General features: G+C 44.9%; 1 protein-coding gene across 1 annotated transcript; it reads right to left on the reverse strand.

Annotated features, from left to right (window-relative positions):
• Positions 1-649: 649 nt before the first annotated feature.
• Positions 650-7,847, reverse strand: LOC123152785 (L-gulonolactone oxidase 2). Its single transcript, XM_044572233.1, has 3 exons — positions 7,173-7,847; positions 2,493-2,495; positions 650-1,838 (listed from the first exon to the last, which is right to left on the reverse strand). Exons 1-3 carry the CDS (start codon positions 7,845-7,847, stop codon positions 762-764), a joined length of 1,755 nt encoding a protein of 584 aa, XP_044428168.1. The 3' UTR covers positions 650-761.
• Positions 7,848-26,196: the final 18,349 nt, after the last annotated feature.

Here is a 26,196-nt window from a genome sequence, read left to right on the forward strand (position 1 = left end):
TTCATGATAAATACGAGTATCAGGACTTGAATCCTAGTGTACTAAAGATACCACTATCCACCTAACCATCCAAACCACATGTTGGTTCACAAAATGATCCAATAGCAATTGATGGAATATATACCAATCTACTCGCCTTCACGACATACAGTAATGGGTTTAACTCTAGAACTTCACATAGTAGACCTCTTCCAATGCAAAGGTGCTTAGATGAGGTGCTAAGTGCATTAAATACCTTAGCAACTCAACACCCCAATGCATAGGTGCTTAGCTTGTTGTTGCTAAGCACACATTATTTAGTGAGTTAGCACCTAAAGTCTTTCATGTATTGGTCAAATTGTTTCATTTAAGTGGTTTGCCTAGGTTTTTGCACTTAGCATTGGTTCTTTCTGGGGTCACCAAAGTACTCTCTCCTCCTTAAATATAGTGCCATGTCATTTTTTTGCTTATGTGGCATGCTTAGCACCTGTCCACGGTGAAGCATTGGGAGGGGCCGTAGAAAAACATTTGGTGCCGCAATAATTGCAGCGTTTTCGAGCGTTTTCATTGCTTTATATACGTAGACACCAACACACACGTCATATGACCAAACCCAACACGACACCACCCAGAGCACAACTCGCTGGTTTAACTCGACTTCTATCTGGTAACAACTCACATAACTCGATGACTCGCCTTAAAGATCGACGATCCCCAAACACCGCAACAAAATTCACGCATTTATAAGTAACCTAACTTACTCTCTTGTATTCTCGCCATCCCTAATCATCCTTGCCAAATGAACAAACTCTAGCCTTCGCGTACACCTTCCCTGGTCGGCAGAAGTAGCCCTGCTCCGGCGCGCAGTGCGAGTCCTCGGAGCAGACGCAGTTTCCTTCGATGGCACAATGCTCCTTCATGATATTGGGACTCTCATTGACGCCGAGCACCTGGTCGCTCCACTCGCTTGAGAAGAGTCCGTCAGGGTCGTACCTGTCCTTCACCATCAGGAACTCGTGGGCTTTTGGGTACTTTGAGATGGCACCGTCGAAAGCGATGTTGCGGTTTTTGCCCCAGTGCGGCAGGGCACCGTACTTGTGTAGTGCCATCTGCTCGATCTCGTCCACCACGTCGGCGTGCACGCGTGGCATCCCGTCGGCGTGGCTACGGTAGTAGATGATGTCGATGGCGATGGAGTCCTCGGCCTTGCCGAGGTAGGCGGAGGATGCCTTGATGTAGCGGAAGGCCACGCCTATCCTAGGGTCGACGCCAGCACAAAACACGGCAGGGTTGAGATCCCGGAGGCGCTGCATGTCGACGATGAACGCCGGCGCCTTGGAGAGGGCGACGCTAAAGCCGGAGTTGTCGTTGAAAGAACCTGGGATGCGCGGGTCCCAGCCGCAGGCGGAGCGGAGGCCGTCCTCCGGGCTGTCTGCGCATGTGCCGGACGCCTGGATGCGGTGCTGGTACCCCACCACCGGGTACCCCGTGAAGGAGACGCCGTCGTTGGTGAAGCCGTAGGCCAGCCTCTCCAGCGTGTCCGCCTGCAGCCGCGCCGCCGCGCACCGGGCGGTGTCGGTGCCGTTCTCCTGCAGCAGCTCCTCGGCGGCTCTTGCAGCGATGGTCGCCCGGGTGGGATTGGCGCGGAAAAGGAGCATGTCGTTGAGGCCGTCGCCCGGCGTGGAGACGTCGACGCGGTCGTCCTGGCGGTAGACGACCTTGCCCTGCTGCGGCAGCCATAGCATGTCGGCGAACTCGTGGAGGCGGCCCCACGTGGCCACCTGGTCCGCGAAGTCTGAGTCGTCCCGCTTCACGAACGTCACCGACCGCTTGAACAGCGGCTGCAAGGCCAGAGTTACCTGAGAGATTGTAAGAAATTTAGGTTTTTTTTTTGGTCTACCCCCTATTCCTCTGCGCTTATCCGTGGTGCCGCTCACAATTCGCATCTCTGAGGCTAGGGGGTAGGGACCTTCTTATACTGTCTTTCCAAAGAGTCCACCTCTTATACAGATATAAGATTCCTAGTTTTTCTTTCACTAGTTTCCGGGATAGAGTCCAGATCAAATTACCAACCACGATCATATTTGTCTGTTAACGGATTCTACCCGTCATGTCCCCGGAGCACGCGCTTGTGAGCAACGCGCCATAATAGAGTGTAAATTCCTCTAGTTATGTAGACCAACATTAGGGCTGTAATCTAACTATATGATCTAGCTCCTTCCGATTATCACTGTACCCGGGTAGTCTTTCCAATATAAATAGTATATTGTATTCCACTGATAATCGACCAGCTTCCTTAAGCATATATCACTTAAGTACATTCCAGCAAGTAACAATTCCATGCTAAACATGTAAATCAATTCCATGTATAAATACATGTACAATTCCATAATGAGGTATTTCGAATATTAGTAATTCCTAGTAATTTGAATATAGTTGCAGGACACATAATTCCAACATCTCCCACTTGTCCCAAACGACCATTCAAATATTCGTAAACCCATAGCCTTAACATGCTTGCCAAATACCTCCTGACTAAGAGGCTTAGTCAAGGGATCAACAATCATATTAACACAATGTTGAAAACCCACAAATATATAAATATAGTGATACTTCCCTTCAATATGTTCCCTTGCTGTGACACGAGAGACTTTAAATTTCCGCCTAATTATTCCAGCATAGTTGTCCTCGGCGTCTCGAGTATTATTTCCTCGAGTGTAATTCCACCTTTATAGGCACCTTGAGTATTTTGTTTCCTCAAGTGAATTTCCACATCAATTATTTCCAACCACATATATCAATAATATGAATAATTCCACATCGAGTCAAGTATAAGATAACCATGTTGAATAAAATTTTAAAACCACATACATATCAAATCCAATCACTAAATGAAGTTCCATCAGTAACCATGCTTTGTAAGAAATTCCTGACTTCGGTCAGTGAACCTGCACCATATTAGTACTTAAAACAATAATTGAATATGCGTACCTGGACTTATTTCTCATCTCGTAGATAGAATAATAACTTCCTCAATGTGTTTACCTTTAATATAAATTTCAGAACAAGTGACAGGTTGTGATGCACTTTCCACAATCTTATATGATGTGTGAGATTCCCTTAGCTGCTCGTCTTTCCTTCCATTGCTTGAATGCAACATAAATTCCGGTAGCTAAGGTATGATAATATAATGAAGATACATATCAATTCCAGTACCATTTATTGTTCCATTTTTCCTCAGGAGTTCAAATATAATTCCTCACTAAGTATGATTTCCTTTATCAAAGGTATTTTTAACATATTTTCAATTTTCCATAGAGAAACACTTCAAAATATTTTCTATGTATTTCCACTCCCGAAACATTGGAAGCTCCAGAAATTCCTTTCATATGAAAGTTAGAAAATGACCAAGCTTACACTTCCATCAATGTGAGTTATCAATGCACAAACAGCCAAAGAATGTTAATGTATACAATATAATGTAAACTATTTTACACTTACATTTGTAGATGACCGCCTTGCTTCATTCAAAAAACCATATGACCTGCTATTCCATTGATGTGAAGCTTGTTATAAGACCATACATTAATATACTCAATTAGCAAACCATGCCTTTAGTTCCTCTTCCCTATATTCCAGGAGAGAGAGTTTCCATAAAGTATATGTTCCTTTTGTGTAAAGAACTGAATAGCAAGAGTGATATTATAATATTCCAATGAGCCAAATTTCCTTACAAAAAAAAACTTACAAACAATGGGCTTGCGGTTGTTTGGTATGATAATAACTTCCCAAACTATACATTTCCTTATTGAGTTTATTCCTTCCCGCATTTCTTCCACTCATAGTTGACATTGATGAAAAATTTAATCCTTCTTAGGAGTTTTCCTCTAGTATTTAGAGTGACTCCCCCCCCCCAAAATCACATAACAATTATCCAGAGATTACATTCCAAGTTAATTCCTCCCACTTATCCTAAGCATGTCATGTTGGGAGTGTCACTTGTAGTTTCCTTGGGGTCAAGATTATATTCCAGTATGATTGTCAATAATTCCACACTTGATGATAAAAATGATTGTGTTCCTACTTTCCACCAGTATTCATTTTCCAGATAACTAAGGAAACACCCTTTGATCCACTAGAAGAACCATGAAAAAATTCCTGGTGTGCGCTTTGTAATAACTGTGAATTTCATGCCAAAATAGAATATTTCCTTCCAGCCAAGTGACTGTACTAGATGGAGAAAGATACAACAAATGATAGTACACAATGCTTCTTTCCAAACAAACAAGGGGGTATACAAGACAGTCAATTCCTCCGTTCAATTGTGGAGTGTATGGTATATAACAATGGTGAATAATTCCATGCTCTTTACATACAAACGATATATTCCTGAAGTGTACTTCCCCCACCAATCGGTTGTTAAAACTATGATATTATTTAATCAACTGATTTTCCACTTCAGTATAACATGTGACCAGCACAATAAAACCTTCCGACTTGTATAATAAAATATAAGCATAACCATGTAAAAGTGTAATCATGGAAGAGTGAGATGAAATAAACAATGTGACCTCTAGTGGGGATGTCCAAAGAAATACCGTAAGTATATAAAAAGGAAACGATGTGAAGCCCTTTCATCTCCTTCCACCTTAATAAACGTGTATTAAAAAAACACATATATGCTTCACATGTATCATTAGTCCTCCCACTAAAGTTTAAAATTCCAGAATCAATAAGCCTCTTGATCCAGTTCCAAGATATGTGACCAAGTCATTGATGGTGTAGATGATAAGATTCCAAGCATGTGTTCCCATTGTCGATATTCCTCCATATGGAGTAATCTTTGCCCAATAAAAAAAAATTGGTCTACCAACTTCCAATGGACATCAAGAAAGATGGACCATTGTGTGAAAATCATAATGCACTAATTTAACCATTGAGCAATATTTCCACTCTCCCTTTTCCAAATAGTATGTCATAATCAATAGATTCCAAGATGGAGCAATAAATTTAATCCCTTCTCATTGAGGTTAAATAACATGTCCTATAACAACAATAGTTTTCCTCCATGAGGGAGTTTTATGGCATAATTTCCAATTCAAAGTATATCAATTTTCCTTTGAAATTTTTGCATGCCAATGAAGTTGCTATGATATTCCAACAATAAATGATGTATATAAAACACCATAATCCAACTATTTGAAAAAAAATACCACAAATAAATATCTATAGTGGAAATATTATCATTAGACATACCGACAAACAAAGAGCAAATTTCCTTGTCCTTGGAGTGACTCCCATCTTCCTCCATAAATAAGTGATGCTCAATAATAACACTTCTTTGAAATCCCTTTCCAGATTATGAATAATTTTCCACATAATCATTTGCTCGTTGCAATTCATCCATGCATTTATGATTTGGAGTCCTCCTAAATTTCTTCCAAGGAGTGATACCTTTTCCTTGCTATGATTTACATGCAATGGATTAGCAACCAAACAAGTTAGTTTGTTAAGCAGCAATCTAATAAAATAAACTCATTAATAGATGCTAGGAAATATGTGAATTTAATATTCCTTCCCTGACAGCATGCGTGCACAGGTGCCTTCAGAGATTCCTCCAACAAGCCAGAACCACAAGGACATAGTTTCTGCGTATTCCGTTGAATTCCAGAATACTCGTCGAGTTCCACCACAAAAATTAGAATCACAGAAGCCATTCTGTTCCGATGTCGGTATAATTACAGAATCGTTGGTCCTTATGTGCAAAGCAGGAGGCGAGGGCCCGGCGACCGAGAAAAAAAATCGTTGCTAGGTCGGATCGAAACCGAAACTTCTCTCTTCATGACGACGCAACACTTCCTCCAGCAGTAGAACAAAGAAATCCAGCGAAGAATTGACGTGTATGTGATCACTTGTGCACCTCTTTGGCTCTTTGCAATCCGTAGTACTAATGTACAATCAGCACTATTACTCTCGATCCGCTCGCGCAAAGAAACAAAACAGCCAAGGACACTAGCCTTCCTTGATCAACATGCGCTTTGAGAGCGATCCAGATGTACTCCTTTATTGGTTGATCACTCGAACCTGACTTTCCTCGTGCTGCATCAGGGAACACGCATGCGATATAATCGCATACTAGCCGCGTTAAGTGCGAGCAGCGTATGCGTGCAGCACTGAGCAGTCAGCACATCAATCGACAGCAGCGGACACAGCGGATTATTTGTGGATGGCGATGGCTACAACGGCGACAGAGGTTCACGGCCGCGGCCGGCCGGCGGCAGTTTGAAGTAGTGGGATTACGGGCCTGCACGATCCACGGGCATGCAAGATGTACCAGCAATCCTCGATCCGTGTCACTTTTCCGGGACGATCGAACGCATAGCCCCGAACACAGAAGCACCTGGGATTCTGCCGCGGCTAGCGCCCGCTTGACGCGCCGCAGGAGTGCGACCAGGAAGAAGCGGTAGATCTTGCACTAGACGCACGCGGGGACAGAACGATACGCAGCGGGTTGTATCCGGATGGCAGCCGTCCACCTCAACGGCAGAGTTGCAGGACGGATTAGGATAGTGGCGGCGACCTTCAACCTAGCTCCGATGCCAATGTAAGAAATTTAGGTTTTTTTTTTGGTCTACCCCCTATTCCTCTGCGCTTATCCGTGGTGCCGCTCACAATTCGCATCTCTGAGGCTAGGGGGTAGGGACCTTCTTATACTGTCTTTCCAAAGAGTCCACCTCTTATACAGATATAAGATTCCTAGTTTTTCTTTCACTAGTTTCCGGGATAGAGTCCAGATCAAATTACCAACCACGATCATATTTGTCTGTTAACGGATTCTACCCGTCATGTCCCCGGAGCACGCGCTTGTGAGCAACGCGCCATAATAGAGTGTAAATTCCTCTAGTTATGTAGACCAACATTAGGGCTGTAATCTAACTATATGATCTAGCTCCTTCCGATTATCACTGTACCCGGGTAGTCTTTCCAATATAAATAGTATATTGTATTCCACTGATAATCGACCAGCTTCCTTAAGCATATATCACTTAAGTACATTCCAGCAAGTAACAATTCCATGCTAAACATGTAAATCAATTCCATGTATAAATACATGTACAATTCCATAATGAGGTATTTCGAATATTAGTAATTCCTAGTAATTTGAATATAGTTGCAGGACACATAATTCCAACAGAGATGACGCCCAGGACGCCAATGGAGACCTTGGTGGCGTCCAGGTCCGGGTGATGGGCGCCAAGCTCCCTCACCACGGCGAACCCCCGGCCGGCCGGCGCCGGCGTCACGATCCTCAGCCCGACCACGTACTCGTGAACAGCGCCTCCCTTGCCCCACAGCGAGCTCCCGTGCGCGCCCGTCGCCAGGAGCCCGCCGATGGTCAGGCCGGACCAGTACGGTGAATGCGGCAACGACAGGCCCTCGGCGGCGGCGGCCTCGATGAGGTCCCGGAGTAGCATGCCGCTCTCCACCGTCATGAGCCGCTTCTCGGCATCGACGCGCACCGTCCGGTTCAGCCGCGCGGTGCTTATGATCGTGCCGTCGCGGCCGCCGGGGCACGCGAGCTTGGGGATGCTGTGCGAGTGCTTGGTGGCCACTTTCACCTTCCGTTTCGCGGACGCCACGGCCGCCACGGCCGCGACGAGCTCTTGCTCGGTCCGCGGGTAGGTGACGTTGGCCGCGGGGCAGAGGAAGAAGCCGTACGTGTTGGTGATGGTGCAGTTGGACGTGCCGTGCGTGCACACCACCGGGTCCGGCGGAGGGCTGCAGCCAGCGAGCTGGAGGAGGATCCCTAGCCCTAGGAGGGCGACCGGGAGCAAGCTTCCCATTCTTCTTGCTTGTCCTTGCGACATGGTTGGGCCGGCCGGGCACTGAATGAGTACCTCGATGTAGTACTTGTTTGTAGCCAGTAGAGAAGCTACTCCTTAAATAGGTCTAAGGTTTTTTTTTTTTGAAACCGTACACCCGCAGGCATACGTTACTTGTATTTATACGAGTCGGAAAACAGTACATACAACGTAGATACCAAACTTCCTGTAAATAGGTCTAAGGTTAAGGTCACATCATGGTGCATTCCTCATACTATTTTGTTTAGGGGCGCTTGGGCATGTAGTTGTTTAACTGAGTATCGCGTTCCACCGAGGACTGTTCTAAAACGAACACGTCCAACACCGTGTGAGTGCGTTCAACAAGTCACCGGGAAGATCGAGCTTGCATTTTTTTTCTTTCTCACATTTGCGCGCTGGTGTTCAAGCAACTGCAATTTAATTTCGATTTGGTTGATTCCATGGCAGCAGCGACCAGTCAAGCCGGGACGACATGTTACGATGCATGCGTGGAGTTAGTTGAGCTAGTGGCGTGAGTTAGTGCATGGAGTCGTGCTGTTAGTGGCCTAGTGATATGGCCAGGTGTGTGTGCGCGCGCGCGCTTTAACAGGCTTAAACCCCCCCTCCAGCTTTGCAAAATAGTTTTTATTACCAGTTTAAAGGCCCAATCCAGTCATTTGTCAGTCCAAAACAACATATATTCACATGACATAGGCAGTCCAGCCTATCCTCCATTTTCTCTGTAGATTCGCCACTGTGTGTGTGTGTGTGTGTTTTTAAGAGATGTATGCATATTTGCTTTGAGCTAAGAGAAATATAGAGAAAAAAAGGTCGGGCTATGAGAGGCCGACACCAAAACACTTGTGTCTCCATTTTTCTTGAACGTGTTGTGAGAAGCAACGTGAGGTGGAAGAGGGGTTGAGAAAGTTAGGAACCGTTTGGTTGGTGCATGGGGCTGCCCTACCAAAACAAGGGCGAGCCAATGAATTGGCCCAGGAATCAGCCCGCCCTAGCTCGCCAAGGCAAAGGTGTGAAAAATGAACTGGCGCAAAGGTGTGAAAAATGAACTGGCGACCAAAATTTCTGCAGCGGCTGAAAAAGTTGGCTTCAATCCAAACGAATGCCCTGATCGGTAGTCAACGCCAAACTTTTGGCATGGCAGCTCACGGGTCACGGCAGCGGCTGGCCGTGATTTCGCCGATCGTGGAGACGAGGCCGATCGTGATAGCTGGGGGGCAGCGCCCCCCTCAGCATTGCATGTAACTCCGCCACTGGAGGTGGTGTGGGGTGTGGGGTCTTCATCGCCAGAGGGAGAAAGCGGGTGTGGGGTGTGCAAGGATGGCTGAGGTGGTGGAGGCTTGGGCCACAGGGCAGTGAGGCTGCGCGGAGATGCTTGCCAGTAACATGGACCGAGGGGGGGAAACTAACTGTCGTGGATTTGTTCCATGGGACGACCGAAACATGGGTGTTCCCTTTTCATTAAAGGATAGCTAAGTATTGATTAATTAGATTGTCTAGTGCAGTGTTGTTATCTTTTGTGTTATCTTCTAATAAGCCATTTCCATCTTCTTGCGAGAAATAGAACACTCAAAGATACACCCACAATTAGACATAGATTATTATTAGAAGCATTGTACATAGCAAACCCCACAATTCCCGACACACTATGAGGCTTCAAATAGAGGGAGCTTAGTATCAGAATGAATAATTGCATCCCTGCCAAAAAGAAAAAAAGAAAAAATAGATGCATAGAAGTGACAGATTTTAGAAACTATATGTTGCGGCTACTGTTATTTTGCCTTTACATTTGCTGTTAGCAGGGCACAATGCTGCAGCTCTTTTGCACCAGGATGCATTTTATTTTGTTTTTTCTTCCATTATCGTCAATACTGCATGATTCGCGTCTAAGTTCCATCGGCCGGACTTGTCAACTACTTGTAGGTCTGCTGTCTTTGTCTAGGCGGCTGCAACTCAAGAATTTCAAACGAAAATAGAAACAAAAATTAGTCAACTCTCTCTTACCTTCTATAGCAGACACATATTTTCATCATAGTCAAATGATTGTGCCCGAAGGCTGTATGACTTGTTTTTTTGTTTTGTTTGGCAAAAGTGCTGACTTGTTGTTCCGTTGATGATTCAATCAATGTATGGAACGGGTTAGCAGACACATATTTTCTATCGTAGTCAAATCGATGTGGCGAATGATGCAATGACTTGTTCAGTGATCAATAGTACTCCCTCCGTTTGGAATTAGTTGTCTCCGATATGGATGTATCTAGAACTAAAATATGTCTACATACACCTATTTCTGCGACAAGTAATTTCGAACGGAGGGAGTACAAGGGAACGCCAGCAACTCCAATTTTTTTCAAACCAAATATGGTCTACACAGTACTATATGGGATGTACTCCCTCCGTAAAAAAATATAAGAGCGTTCAGATCACTAAAATAGTGATCTAAATGCTTTTATATTTCTTTACAGAGGGAGTATATAGCAAGGAATATGAGGAAATATCCAAAATATAGGGCAAACGTCCAAAACAACATATTTTATCAATGCATTTCAAAAAAATATACTCCTCCAAAAAGAACGCCTTCATAAGAACTCAAAAAATAAAGAAAAATTAAAAAAATACAAGTTCAATATTTTTTTAAATATGGATGAAACAATTATAATATGTTTTAAAAAGTTGAAATTGTTGTGAGATTGCGTGTGATTTTTTTTGAATTGGATTAAAATATGTCTAAAATAAATAAAATTGTGAAACATGATGAATTGAAATTAATTTCTTTGAAATAATTTAAATTTTGCTAAATGTATGTAAGATATTTTTAGAACTATATTAATTGAAATATGTTTGAAATGTTTCTGAAACTGATTTAAATATGGCTGATATTATTGTAATAAATTCAACAAGTTGAGATTGTTATGAAACTGCATGTGGAATATTTTTGAAATTCATAGATATAATTGAAATACGTTTGAAAAGTTGAAATTCTTGCGAAATTGTGTGTGGATTATTGTTGAAAGTGATTAGTATAAATAATTTTGTTTGATTTTGTATGAAGTGTGTGAAAACATAATCAGTTTTTTTTGAAACAACTGAAAATGGTAGAATGTGACTAAATTATTGGAACTGGTTGAAATATGACTAGAATTACTGAAATATGTATGAATATATCTAAATTTTAATTATAAAAATATTTAAATGATGAAAATTCACCTTTGTTTTTCAATTTAACTATCAGAATGGAATTGAAATTATTTTAAAAACTGAACTAAAAATTCAAGAAAGTATACTACAATCCCTTTTGAAACTTTCATAAGAAATATTTTGAAAATTAAATTGAAATTTGAAATCATGGAACTATTTTGAATTTATTTAAATTACTATAAAAAATATTTGATATCTTTGTTCTACCATATATACTGAAAATATAAATACAACTAACAAATACTTGGATACCCTCAAATTAGTTAGAGTTAGAAGGGGTCCACTATATAACAACCAATGCGGAGCTTCATTGAAGAGAAACTGAGCATGACCCGCTTAGTTTTGCTGCGACACAATAGGCGTGAGAGAAAAAAATTGTCTCGAGGGGAAGATAACCAGGGGCGGAGCCAGCGTGTAGCCGTTGGGTTCAGCTGAACCCAACGAGTTTTTCATGTCACGTACATGTATAGATGCGATCGCTCGTATGAACCCAATACGAATGTACGGTTGAACCCATCGAAACTGGAACATGCGAACGAGAAGCCTTTTGGCCCATTAATGTTTTATATAACAGTAACCCAACCAGAAGCTCACACCTTGTTTTTCTTATATAGGAAAAAAAACCTGTAAGTACAGCTAAAAAAAGCCCGTAAGTAAATGTGATACCATACCATCCACGAAGCAGGCTGGATGGGCTAACTATCAATTCCATGTCATCATGTACGCAACCCACGTTTGTCTCAAAAAAAAAATGTACGCAACCCACGACACGCGCCTCTCGTTTCCGCAGTACGTTTCCCCGATTTACATCGTCTCTTGGTCTCTCGTCTCTATGTTCGCGCATGGCGGCGCCGGATCGCCGACGGCCAGCGGCAAGCCAACTAGCTGAGAACACCAGGTCAGCCGTCAGCAGCGACCGGCAATTGAAATCCAAACTGAAGGTAATGAGACCACATCGTCCTTCTTGTGCAGGTCTTATCCTAGCACGAAATTAACCTTTGCCCTAGTTTTCTAACTATATTTCATCTGAACTTTGATTGACCTAGGCTATGGTACGAATATTTATCAAATAGAAATTGATCATCATCGGATTCAGATAATGATGTATAAGGACTTCAAGCCTACCCACCAGATGTAGGTGTGTTAAATTCTGTTGATTAATCCCCCAAACCTTCTATTCTGAGGAATTAATTTATATGATCTCCCAAAGCCTTTTATGCATAGATAAACTATTTTTTTCAGATGATGAAAGATCCGAAGGGTGCACTCTGAAATGTGAGTAAATTTACATGCAGCTTTCACTTCATGGTAGTTTACTTGAAACTTGTCAAACTAATGTGTTTTTTTAATCTTTTCTGGAAGTTGAGAAGTTGGTCCTAAAGCTAGGGAGCCATATTTGTGACTCTATTTATAAAATTTAAACAAGTGACTTTATAATTTCATCAAACTGGTACGTCTTGCACTCTTCAATGAGTACTAAACCAGCGTCAATTAATATGGTTAGGTACTCTCAAAATTAATATGGCTCAGAGTGAGTAGCATATCTCTATTTGTTACAATGACTTTACCCAGTCCTCACAATGAGCTAACAAGTGAACCCATTGGCCAAATTTTCTGGCTCCGCCCCTGAAGATAACATGACAGTGCTAGCCATTGGCCGACCAATAGCTAGCACCGATCAGTCATCTTAGACGCCGGAAGATTGTCCAACACTCAACCGCTCGATCGAAGCGTTTTGCTCGTCTTCACTCTTATCTTGCACATCTTCACGCACGCTAGCCGCCGAGAAAAAAAGGAACCCTACCGCATCTTGCGCGCCTTCGGTGCGCTCTTCCTCATTCTTACACGACTTTTTTTGTTTTGGGTTGTATTCTGCATTATTGGATACTGGGTTGTATTCTATGTTGCATCGATGTCTGTTTTGCTCAATGTTTCGTATTCATATTATGTACCTAGGTCGGGCCCTCGGGAGATTAGGGGCCCTATGCAACCGCCCATGTTGTGCATGCCGAGGGCCCGCCCTGGGTGGGGTGGGAGTGGCACAATTTTCTTTTTTGGGGGATTGGCACTACTACAGAATTGAACATCATTGAATGACCAAATTACATTATCATTGACTAGTTTCTGGCCCGACAGTGCCTCAGGGTCAGTGATGATATGTTTGTTGGGGAATGTAGTAATTTCAATAATTTCCTACGCACATGCAAGATCATGGTGATGCACAGCAACGAGAGGGGAGAGTGTGTCCATGTACCCTCGTAGACCGAAAGCGGAAGCGTTAGCACAACGCGGTTGATGTAGTCGTACGTCTTCACGATCCGACCGATCAAGTACCGAACGCACGGCACCTCCGAGTTCTGCACACGTTCAACTCGATGACGTCCCTCGAACTCCGATTCAGCCGAGTGTTGAGGGAGAATTTCGTCAGCACGATGGCGTGGTGACGATGATGATGTTCTACCGATGCAGGGCTTCGCCTAAGCACCGCTACGATATGATCGAGGTGGATTATAGTGGAGGGGGCACCGCACACGGCTAAGAGATCAAGAGATCAATTGTTGTGTCTATGGGGTGCCCCCTGACCACGTATATAAAGGAGTGGAGGAGTGGAGGGGCCAGCCCTCTCTATGGCGCACCCTAGGGGAGTCCTACTCCCACCGGGAGTAGGATTCCCCCTTTCCTAGTAGAACTAGGATCCCTTCCAAGTAGTAGGAGTAGGAGAGAAGGAAAGGAAAGGGAAAAGGAGAAGGAAGGAAGGGGGCGCCCCCCCCCCCTCCCTAGTCCAATTCGGACCAGCCCATGGGGAGGGGTGCGGCCACCCTTTGAGGCCTTTCTCTCCTTTCCCGTATGGCCCATTAAGGCCCAATACGAATTCCCGTAACTCCCCGATACTCCCGAAAATACCCAAATCACTCGGAACCCTTTCGATATCCGAATATAGTCGTCCAATATATTGATCTTTACGTCTTGACCATTTCGAGACTCCTCGTCATGTCCCCGATCTCATCCGGGACTCTGAACTCCTTCGGTACATCAAAACACATAAACTCGTAATATAACCGTCATCGAACTTTAAGCGTGCGGACCCTACGGGTTCGAGAACTATGTAGACATGACCGAGACACGTCTCTGGTCAATAACCAATAGCGGAACCTGGATGCTCATATTGGCTCCTACATATTCTACGAAGATCTTTATCGGTCAAACCGCATAACAACATATGTTGTTCCCTTTGTCATCGGTATGTTACTTGCCCGAGATTCGATCGTCGGTATCTCAATACCTAGTTCAATCTCGTTACTGTCAAGTCTCTTTACTCGTTCCTTAACACATCATCCCACAACTAACTCATTAGTTGCAATGCTTGCAAGGCTTAAGTGATGTGCATTACCGAGAAGGCCCAGAGATACCTCTTCTACAATCGGATTGACAAATCCTAATCTCGAAATACGACAGCCCAACAAGTACCTTCGGAGACACCTGTAGAGCACCTTTATAATCACCCAGTTACGTTGTGATGTTTGATGGCACACAAAGTGTTCCTCCGGTAAACGGGAGTTGCATAATCTCATAGTCATAGGAACATGTATAAGTCATGAAGAAAGCAATAGCAACAAACTAAACGATCAAGTGCTAAGCTAACGGAATGGGTCAAGTCAATCACATCATTCTCCTAATGATGTGATCCCGTTAATCAAATGACAACTCATGTATATGGTTAGGAAACATAACCATCTTTGATCAACGAGCTAGTCAAGTAGAGGCATACTAGTGACACTCTGTTTGTCTATGTATTCACACATGTATTATGTTTCCGGTTAATACAATTCTAGCATGAATAATAAACATTTATCATGATATAAGGAAATAAATAATAACTTTATTATTGCCTCTAGGGCATATTTCCTTCAGTCTCCCACTTGCACTAGAGTCAATAATCTAGTTCATATCGCCATGTGTTTTAACATCAATAGTTCACATCACCATGTGATTAACACCCATAGTTCACATTGTCATGTGACAAACACCCAAAGGGTTTACTAGAGTCAATAATCTAGTTCACATCGTTATGTGATTAATACCCAAAGAGTATTAAGGTGTGATCATGTTTTGCTTGTGAGGGAAGTTTAGTCAATGGGTCTGCTGTCAGGACCCCGACTCAATGGCACATCGATCTAGCATGTAACACCTCATATCACTTTGCGGCCTCACGCACGGTATTCCCACGGGTGTCGCCTTACCTTTGCCCGGGACCGTTTGCGCCTTTTGGCACACGTATATGACAGTGTCGCTAGCATCCATATGATAAGGAGCCCGGGCTGACATGGCTAGTCGTAAACCCAAAGCGGCACAGACTTACAGGGACAGGCATCCATGACCCAGCATCGAACGTGTCGGTCATCAGCGAGTGAATCCAGGCTGTAGCACTGGGCTAGCAGGACTCCGGTGAACCGGGCTGTAGCGGGCTAACAGGACTCCGGTATTCACCGCGTGACATTTCCCCGAAGGGACAGACACAGGAACGAAGAAGGACACATGCCGGCCAGCCTAAGTGTTCCGGAGCAGTAGCAAGCTACCATGGCTCGGTGGAAACACTAGGAGACATTTCCCCGTAAGAGAGGCTACTAAAGATAAACAACTAGATGGTCAGATCCCACACATACCAAGCATTTCAATAACATACACACAATATGCTCGATATGTGCAAATACAACATGGCATCACAACATGACTCTATGACTCAAGTAATCTATTCAATAGGCTCCGAGGAGCGAGATATTACAAACATGGGTCTCATGACCCAACATTCAGAGCATACAAATCAAGCACAAGCGGAAGCTATCATGTCTGAGTACAGACATCTATAAATGAAAAAGGCTGAGAAGCCTGACTATCTACCAAATCCTGCCGAGGCACAAGATCGTAGCTGAGGTAACAAGCTAAACGTCGAAGACCACGCGGAAATACTAGTGAGACTGAAGTCTCTCTGCAAAAACATAAAATAGGCAAACGTGAGTACAAATGTACCCAGCAAGACTTACATCAGAACTATCTACATATGCATCATTATCAACAAAGGGATGGTGGGGTTTAACTGCAGCAAGCCAGCTTTGACTCGGTGGCTATCCTGAACTACGACTGCGAGTAACTTTTTTGAGGTGGCGCACACGAGTCCACATATTCACCATATCAATACACCACTATGGATCCGCTCCCGTCTCCCTACGAGAACGCCATCCATAGCACTCACGCTTATCTTGCGTATTTTAGAGTATCCACTTTCACTTGTCTATGAACTGATATAAGCAACCCAGAAGTCCTTTTCCGCGGACACGGCTATTCGAATAGATTAGGTTAACCCTGCAGGGGTGTACTTCTTCACACACGCTCTCACCACTTACCGCCGTTTACACGACATGTACTCGGCAACCTTCAAGCGGAAGCCCAACGTGGGTGTCGGCCACGACCTACCTAATCACCTAAGTCTCTAGTCCAGGTTTATCGCCTATTCGGGTTCCATCCATGAGGAGATCCGGCCGGAGTTTCGCTCACAGCCCCAAACGATGTGAACAGGGTTCCCGAGACACCAAACGGGCGCCCGGTACACCGTGCCACGTGCCTACCGCATCACAGCCCACCCCTACGGTCAGCGCTGCCCACGGCCTCCAGCATACTACAAACACCAGAAACTACTTGCAACTCCTGGACAGAGGACAAGGGTGATCAAGAAGCCGAGAGGGTCCATTGGTTTCGGGCCCAATGCGTGGTAGTAGCTGAATCATGGATCACAAACACAGAACTCAGTTCCTGAGGACGGCTGCAATGAGACAACCCACCATGTACTCCTACATGGCCTCTCACCGCTACCTTTACCAAATCGTGTTCACACACTTAGCTCACACACAGTAGGACAGGTTCACACGCCTCTGATTCATCCCCGATGAATCAGACCTGACTCAACTCTAAGCAATAGCAGGCATGACAAACAAACATGAATGAGTAGGCACATCAGGGCTCAAACAACTCCTACTCATGCTAGTGGGTTTCATCTATTTACTGTGGCAATGACAGGTCATGCAAAGGACAAAGGGGTTCAGCTACCGCAGCAAGTAACAGATGAATCGGTGTTGTCCTAATGCAGTAAAAGAGAGCAGGAGCGAGAGAGTAGGATTGTATCGGAATGAACAAGGGGGTTTTGCTTGCCTGGCACTTTTGAAGATAACATTGAGTCTTCATCAGTGTCAACGATCACATCATCGGTATCACGTCTATCGAGAGGGGACAAATACCGGCAACACAGAAGGGAACACAATCAATGCAATGCACAATATGATGCATGATCATGACATGGCAAAATGAATGTGTTTTGAGCCAATGCAACTAGCAACAGATTAAATGAAGTTGGTTTGAATACAAGATTCAAATTCAAACTCCATATGTGATTATTTAAATGCCCTTTATTTGATTTGTGCTAAACAGCAGCTATAAGTTGTTCTAACATGCATGAAAATGGTACAGATGGATTCCTTGAATTTTTCTGATAATTTTTCATATATAAATTATTTAATTTGGAGTTACGGTTAATTTTCTATGAATTTTAGAAGTTTATATTCATTTTCTGGAATTTCAGAATTAAATTAAATCCAGAAAACATTACTGCGTCAGCATGACGTTGGCATGACGTCAGCAAGTCAACAGGGGCCGGCTCGGGTCAAACCTGACGTGTGGGGTCCACACGTCAGTGACACAGGGGCTAATCCCGCGTTGACTCGGGCTTTGACCCGCTACGGGGCCCGCTGTCAGTGTCACAGGGTTAGTTAGCAGGGTCATTAGCCCCTAACGACGACGCCACGTCAGCACGCCGGAGACCAGCCGACGGCGACCACAGAACACGGCGGGGCACGCCGGACTTGCGCTAGAGGCGTCAGTTTGGCGCGCTGAGGGCACCAGGGGATGGCCCTTGCTCCCGCGCATCCAGAGGACCGAGTGGGAGGTCGTGGGGTCGCCGGAACTCATGCCGGCGACGAGCTTTGGCGGCGATGGTGTTCGGTGGTGCTCGGGCGCGTCGCTACGGTGCATCAGTGAGCAAATGGAGAGGCTGGGCAGCACCTGCTAGACATGGGGAGCACTAAGAGCAGCTCAGTGAGGCCAGGGGAGCACGGAGGCTATGCGTGCAGCAGCAATGGCGGACGGTGGCTTCGGTGCTCGTGGGGAACGGCGCTACGGCACGGAGGGGAGCATGCTGAGTTAGGGGAGAGGGTCAGTGACTCACGGCGATGACGAGGGGACGCTCGGCGAGGTCGGGGACGGTCCGGAGCCGGCGAATTTGACGAAGATGGCCGGCGGTCCCGAGGTTGAAGAAGGCATCGAGGGCGGTGTTGTGGCACGTCCGGGGCCTCGTGGCTCGTTGAGGAGGTAGAGGGAGGACCGGCGGAGCTTCCTGGGGCGTCGGTGAGCCGTGGGGTGGCCGGTAGCCACGGTGGCTCTCGTCGGTGGCGGCGGCTCCGTTCGGTCGCGGGAGGGGAAACAGAGGAGCGAGGGGGAGGGAGGTCCAGAGAGCGAGGGAGAAGTGAGAGGGGGTCGGGGCTGCGTGGCGTCGCGGGAGGGACCAGGGAAGGAGGAGGCAGCCAGGCAGGGAGGAGGTGGCCTCCTCGGCCGCGCGCGTGCGAGCACGCAGCTGCTCCCACTGGCAAGAGGAAGACGACAGGGGGGGGGAGTAGCGGTGGCGGGCTGGGCCGGCTGGGCCGGTTCTGGTGGGCTGCACGGGTGAGGCCAGGTAAGTCCTTCTCTCTCTCTCTTTTATTTTTTTCTTCTGTTTTGTTTTATTTAATTTCGTTTTGCCACTGTTTTGAATTTTAAACAAATTCAAACAATGCCAAAAACTCCTCTGAATAATTTTATTTGGCTAGATGGACTTTTCCAAAAGCTCATAAAATATTTCAGGGGTATTTGAAATTATATTCTAATTATATGAATATAATTCAAATTCAAATAGCTAATGATTTAAATTCAAAGTCCCAAAAATAAATCCTTAAAAATGTTCAATATTTTGGTTGGGACCAGAACCCTTACCAAAAATTATCAAACATTTAAGAAGAGCCTTTTGGAGCAATGAATGAGATTTCTAGGGTTTTTGCCCCTCTTTTATTTAGGGTTTTGAGGCTTCCAATATTCCTCAATTCAAGTTTCAAAAATATAGACATGATGCACACATGAAGCTAGGCTAGAGCAATGCCAGAAGCTAGGGATGTGACAACTCACCCCCACTAAACAAGAATCTCGTCTCGAGATTCAAGCGTAGGGTAGGATGAAGGGGAAACGCAAACTAGTACAATCTTCACGATCCAGGGTGCACTTCAGTTGAACGTTGATTCATTCACCATCATTGTCTTGATGTCTTGTTTTGAGAAATCCTGCCAACATGACATGGAGGGAAGAAGGAGACTCTAGAAGGGTCGATCTTCTTGAAGATCGAACAACTCACGGAATGAGACATAGGACCATCTCTCGGGTTGAGACACGAGATACACATCAAGAGGGGTGGAAAGAAACGGATGACGAAGGTTCACTAGGTGGACAACAATTCCACACTTAAGAAGGTGGTAATCGGTTGTCAACGTAGCGAGGAGTTGAGTTGCCATGATACCACAACGAGACACCTTCGGAACCGTGACTCGTAGATATCTCCCCTTAAGTGGCAAAAGAATTACCTTTGATTCAGAGATCATTGAAACTCTTTATACCAGCTTAAGGCAAATCATAATCGATCATTTAGAGGGGTTCGGTAGAATGGCATACTCAAACTTGGATGATGTGGATTACCTTGTTGAAGACAACGTAATGGATGAATTTTGCTTATCACCGGAAATGGAAGAGACCCATGGTAGAATGGCACATTGGCGGTGCAAGCTGGGAACAAAATGCAAATGCTGGGAATGATTCTGGTAACTGGGGAAGAACCCAACAATAGAGAGTGAATTCACTGTTGGAGTGGTTATAGCATAACCGAGGAAATCTGGGGCAATCCCAGCTAGTGCCGATGATAAGACGTAGCGCTTGTGCGTGCTCTCAAGAACTTGAGCATTTCCACAATCATCAAGGTTTTATCAACAACCGCGTCAAGGGTGCTGACAACACAACATACTACCATGATGAATAGCGATGGACGATGCAGATGCGAAGGAGGATAACACTTTCTCAGATTTCACCTTAGCGAGGCCAAGCAAATAAAATCTGGATGATCGACCGAGAGACATTTAGCACTCCGCTTCTAATGTTCTCCTTGATGTGCTAGTATAACCCATTCATAGATATGGTTTGATATCTAAAACATCAAGTAAAAGGTCGGACTTCGGGAACACAAAAATCCATAGGGGCAACTAGGGAGTAAATCCTACGAAATCCCTAGGGGGGGGGTGGCCAACTTCCTCAAACAAGATACTATAATAATAGGTCTACCGGATGGGTGTGTTGGCCACGACATCCACCTTACCGGTTATCGAGAGACCAATATTATAGTTCTTAGGGAAATGTTCCAACCATCATATCTGCCTGAGATTCAGCTCTGGTTGGTGTTAGGATATTCCAGGCTCATCGAGTCTTAGGAAGAAAAATGAAAGTTTGCAACACAAATCGACGAGATGACGTTGCGGGATTCTCGGGAGATGAACTACGATAGCAAGCTCCAAAACATGAGCTGGTTCTGCTACAAACATGTGAACACGTTGTCCCAGACAAGCATGACCACGTGGTAGTCTTATAATAAAACACTACCGAGTTCAGGAGGGGGAACCATCAACGAGGGTATCGAAGTTCTTTCATAAGTCCGGATTAGCTCTTATGAAGGAACTCCTTCTCCTTGAACAAATCAATCAGTGGCTTGGTGTGCTAGGGATACATATAGATTGAAGGTTGCAAGTCTTCAAACCACAGCATTCTTCGCACGTGTGCATGACTGATTTGGAATGATTCCAAAGAAAGCAACATTGACTTTCTCGAATCCACGGCGGCAACTTGCATCAGATGCACATGAATTAAAGGAAGTCACTACCTTCATCCAAACATATGCTTCATGAGCTAGCATGAACAAATGCTTTCAAAAGTTTCCAACACTAGCTTAATGTTCAGCAAAATTATGGAGAAGACAAGGATGTTGTCAATGGGCACAACAACAATTCATCTGGGTTTCCTTTTAAAAGGAATTCCATAGTTAAGTGAACAAGTGATAGCATTGGTCAGACCTAAAAGATATAATGGTGTATGCTCGAGGGATCAACCACGAATAAGACAACATTACGAGCATCGTTGGTACTGATTTGATTTGACGATAGCCCACACTCAAATCAAAGGATTGATAAGACAATAGGTCCAGCAACTGATCACAAGGACCAATCGATGAAGATATCATCTTTCTTCAACACACACTACACAAGAATATCCCTTTGGAACGAACTAAGTCAGACAAGCTTTTATCTTCCAACTCTCCAAGTTGTTGTCTAGCTTAACCAACTAGCTCAGGGATATCTAACACCGATTCTTGGAGAGAAGGTGGTTCACAAGAAACCAACTTGATCACGAACTCAACATAGCGGTCAGGTGACAACCCGGTAACACCTCCAAGAAGATATTTGGAAAGTCACGAACCACCGGTATGTTACTAAGCTCGAGAACAATCTTGCTTTTGAGGGCAAGACGATATGATCAAATGAGTGAGGACTTGACAAGATCCTAACTCATCAATCGAAGGGTGCACCGAAATAAGGACTAGGTAGCACGATCAGTCTTAGAAGGATGATTCGAAAACCAACATACTAAGAATGAAATTATTATCCTTTAACTACCAAGCAACAGAGTTGCTAGCAGTATTGATTTCACACATCACAATTCATTTGTCGGTATTCCGGTTGCATCAACACGAGGGCCGAGGAATGAACAGTGATGGCAAGAAGTATCACTGTACCAAGAGTTCATGGGATGGTGTGCAATTCCTATAACAATCTCGATATAAAATATGTAATACTCCAAGGTAGAGCAGAACCAAAAGCTGGATTGGCATTTGATCTGCGGAATACAACTACTTTGACCCAATCCTAGATATGGAAGAGGTACTGGAGTTTGTTTCTCCTAGTCATTCCGGAATAGAATGGCTTGACAGACCACAAGAGTCATAGGCATCGATGAACGAACGCACGCATACTCTTGACTATCAATTGATAGACGAGGGTCAGAATGCAACTAAAGAGAACAACTCAAAGGAACATATAACTTTCTGAGTTGTGGATGCATAGATTAGTATGTCGAACCAAGTTCAACATATTTCTTCCGGATAACCCATGCAGAAAGGTAGAACTGGCAGAGTCACGATTTATGAATGGAGAACTCCTCAAGAGTACTCTAATTGTGATTTTTTTTGATCCAATAAACATCTGCCATAAGTAGTTCATGGTATTTGGAAGAAGAAGATACCACGGACTTCAAGGACTATCGCAAAGGTTACTAATATCCTAAAGGCACTAGCAATTACTATCAACATGAAGTAGGTAGAGTGAATCTCGGGTTCAGAACCCAGGAGTAGAATACCTACTACTAAGTAGCATCACGGGATGCTTCCGAGAATAAAGGCCAGAATCTTCACACTAGGACACAAATCATGGCTAGACCACTAGATGATCCCCTAAGCACTTAGGGTCATAATAATAATTCCAACATATATGTCGAGGCAATAATTACCTCAACACACCGATTAGTGTGGTTAATCTGGCCCATGGGAACATCGGAAACAGAAGGAAGGGATTTGCAAATGCATCGGACTATTTAGAAACCTGGGATGACTCGGACAGCATAACGGCTATAATTGCTCAAAAAGATTTGAGACAATCACAAAAATGGTGGCATAACCACTCAGAAGCACAATATCAAGGTTCCGAGATCAACAATTAACATACGGAAGTAGTAGGAACTGAACTGAGACTTAAATCCAACAATCTTATAAGTCTACTGATTAGTAACACGTGATCCTAATAGAAAGAAGAGATAGCCTAGTTCTTAATCCCCGCAGGAAAGATAAGATGACTCAGATCAGAAGGGCATGAGGTATAAGGAGTAAAAAGAGCCTTACGTTCCATCCCACAATCAATTCCCTTATATAACTAAAGAATTTCTAAACTCAACTTCGACCAGTTTGGCTTGGTAATCCTACAGGCAGTCAAGCTCTGATACCAACGCTGTCAGGACCCCGACTCAATGCCACATCGATCTAGCATGTAACACCTCATATCACTTTGCGGCCTCACGCACGGTATTCCCACGGGTGTCGCCTTACCTTTGCCCGGGACCGTTTGCGCCTTTTGGCACACGTATATGACAGTGTCGCTAGCATCCATATGATAAGGAGCCCGGGCTGACATGGCTAGTCGTAAACCCAAAGCGGCACAGACTTACAGGGACAGGCATCCATGACCCAGCATCGAACGTGTCGGTCATCAGCGAGTGAATCCAGGCTGTAGCACTGGGCTAGCAGGACTCCGGTGAACCGGGCTGTAGCGGGCTAACAGGACTCCGGTATTCACCGCGTGACATTTCCCCGAAGGGACAGACACAGGAACGAAGAAGGACACATGCCGGCCAGCCTAAGTGTTCCGGAGCAGTAGCAAGCTACCATGGCTCGGTGGAAACACTAGGAGACATTTCCCCGTAAGAGAGGCTACTAAAGATAAACAACTAGATGGTCAGATCCCACACATACCAAGCATTTCAATAACATACACACAATATGCTCGATATGTGCAAATACAACATGGCATCACAACATGACTCTATGACTCAAGTAATCTATTCAATAGGCTCCGAGGAGCGAGATATTACAAACATGGGTCTCATGACCCAACATTCAGAGCATACAAATCAAGCACAAGCGGAAGCTATCATGTCTGAGTACAGACATCTATAAATGAAAAAGGCTGAGAAGCCTGACTATCTACCAAATCCTGCCGAGGCACAAGATCGTAGCTGAGGTAACAAGCTAAACGTCGAAGACCACGCGGAAATACTAGTGAGACTGAAGTCTCTCTGCAAAAACATAAAATAGGCAAACGTGAGTACAAATGTACCCAGCAAGACTTACATCAGAACTATCTACATATGCATCATTATCAACAAAGGGATGGTGGGGTTTAACTGCAGCAAGCCAGCTTTGACTCGGTGGCTATCCTGAACTACGACTGCGAGTAACTTTTTTGAGGTGGCGCACACGAGTCCACATATTCACCATATCAATACACCACTATGGATCCGCTCCCGTCTCCCTACGAGAACGCCATCCATAGCACTCACGCTTATCTTGCGTATTTTAGAGTATCCACTTTCACTTGTCTATGAACTGATATAAGCAACCCAGAAGTCCTTTTCCGCGGACACGGCTATTCGAATAGATTAGGTTAACCCTGCAGGGGTGTACTTCTTCACACACGCTCTCACCACTTACCGCCGTTTACACGACATGTACTCGGCAACCTTCAAGCGGAAGCCCAACGTGGGTGTCGGCCACGACCTACCTAATCACCTAAGTCTCTAGTCCAGGTTTATCGCCTATTCGGGTTCCATCCATGAGGAGATCCGGCCGGAGTTTCGCTCACAGCCCCAAACGATGTGAACAGGGTTCCCGAGACACCAAACGGGCGCCCGGTACACCGTGCCACGTGCCTACCGCATCACAGCCCACCCCTACGGTCAGCGCTGCCCACGGCCTCCAGCATACTACAAACACCAGAAACTACTTGCAACTCCTGGACAGAGGACAAGGGTGATCAAGAAGCCGAGAGGGTCCATTGGTTTCGGGCCCAATGCGTGGTAGTAGCTGAATCATGGATCACAAACACAGAACTCAGTTCCTGAGGACGGCTGCAATGAGACAACCCACCATGTACTCCTACATGGCCTCTCACCGCTACCTTTACCAAATCGTGTTCACACACTTAGCTCACACACAGTAGGACAGGTTCACACGCCTCTGATTCATCCCCGATGAATCAGACCTGACTCAACTCTAAGCAATAGCAGGCATGACAAACAAACATGAATGAGTAGGCACATCAGGGCTCAAACAACTCCTACTCATGCTAGTGGGTTTCATCTATTTACTGTGGCAATGACAGGTCATGCAAAGGACAAAGGGGTTCAGCTACCGCAGCAAGTAACAGATGAATCGGTGTTGTCCTAATGCAGTAAAAGAGAGCAGGAGCGAGAGAGTAGGATTGTATCGGAATGAACAAGGGGGTTTTGCTTGCCTGGCACTTTTGAAGATAACATTGAGTCTTCATCAGTGTCAACGATCACATCATCGGTATCACGTCTATCGAGAGGGGACAAATACCGGCAACACAGAAGGGAACACAATCAATGCAATGCACAATATGATGCATGATCATGACATGGCAAAATGAATGTGTTTTGAGCCAATGCAACTAGCAACAGATTAAATGAAGTTGGTTTGAATACAAGATTCAAATTCAAACTCCATATGTGATTATTTAAATGCCCTTTATTTGATTTGTGCTAAACAGCAGCTATAAGTTGTTCTAACATGCATGAAAATGGTACAGATGGATTCCTTGAATTTTTCTGATAATTTTTCATATATAAATTATTTAATTTGGAGTTACGGTTAATTTTCTATGAATTTTAGAAGTTTATATTCATTTTCTGGAATTTCAGAATTAAATTAAATCCAGAAAACATTACTGCGTCAGCATGACGTTGGCATGACGTCAGCAAGTCAACAGGGGCCGGCTCGGGTCAAACCTGACGTGTGGGGTCCACACGTCAGTGACACAGGGGCTAATCCCGCGTTGACTCGGGCTTTGACCCGCTACGGGGCCCGCTGTCAGTGTCACAGGGTTAGTTAGCAGGGTCATTAGCCCCTAACGACGACGCCACGTCAGCACGCCGGAGACCAGCCGACGGCGACCACAGAACACGGCGGGGCACGCCGGACTTGCGCTAGAGGCGTCAGTTTGGCGCGCTGAGGGCACCAGGGGATGGCCCTTGCTCCCGCGCATCCAGAGGACCGAGTGGGAGGTCGTGGGGTCGCCGGAACTCATGCCGGCGACGAGCTTTGGCGGCGATGGTGTTCGGTGGTGCTCGGGCGCGTCGCTACGGTGCA

Source organism: Triticum aestivum, chromosome 7A (genome assembly GCF_018294505.1).
Source record: "Triticum aestivum cultivar Chinese Spring chromosome 7A, IWGSC CS RefSeq v2.1, whole genome shotgun sequence".
NCBI classification, from domain to species: domain Eukaryota; kingdom Viridiplantae; phylum Streptophyta; class Magnoliopsida; order Poales; family Poaceae; genus Triticum; species Triticum aestivum.

Coding starts and splice junctions, on each gene's coding strand:
- LOC123152785 (XM_044572233.1), bottom strand. CDS start 7,847: ATGTCGCAAGGACAAGCAAGAAGAATGGGAAGCTTGCTCCCGGTCGCC.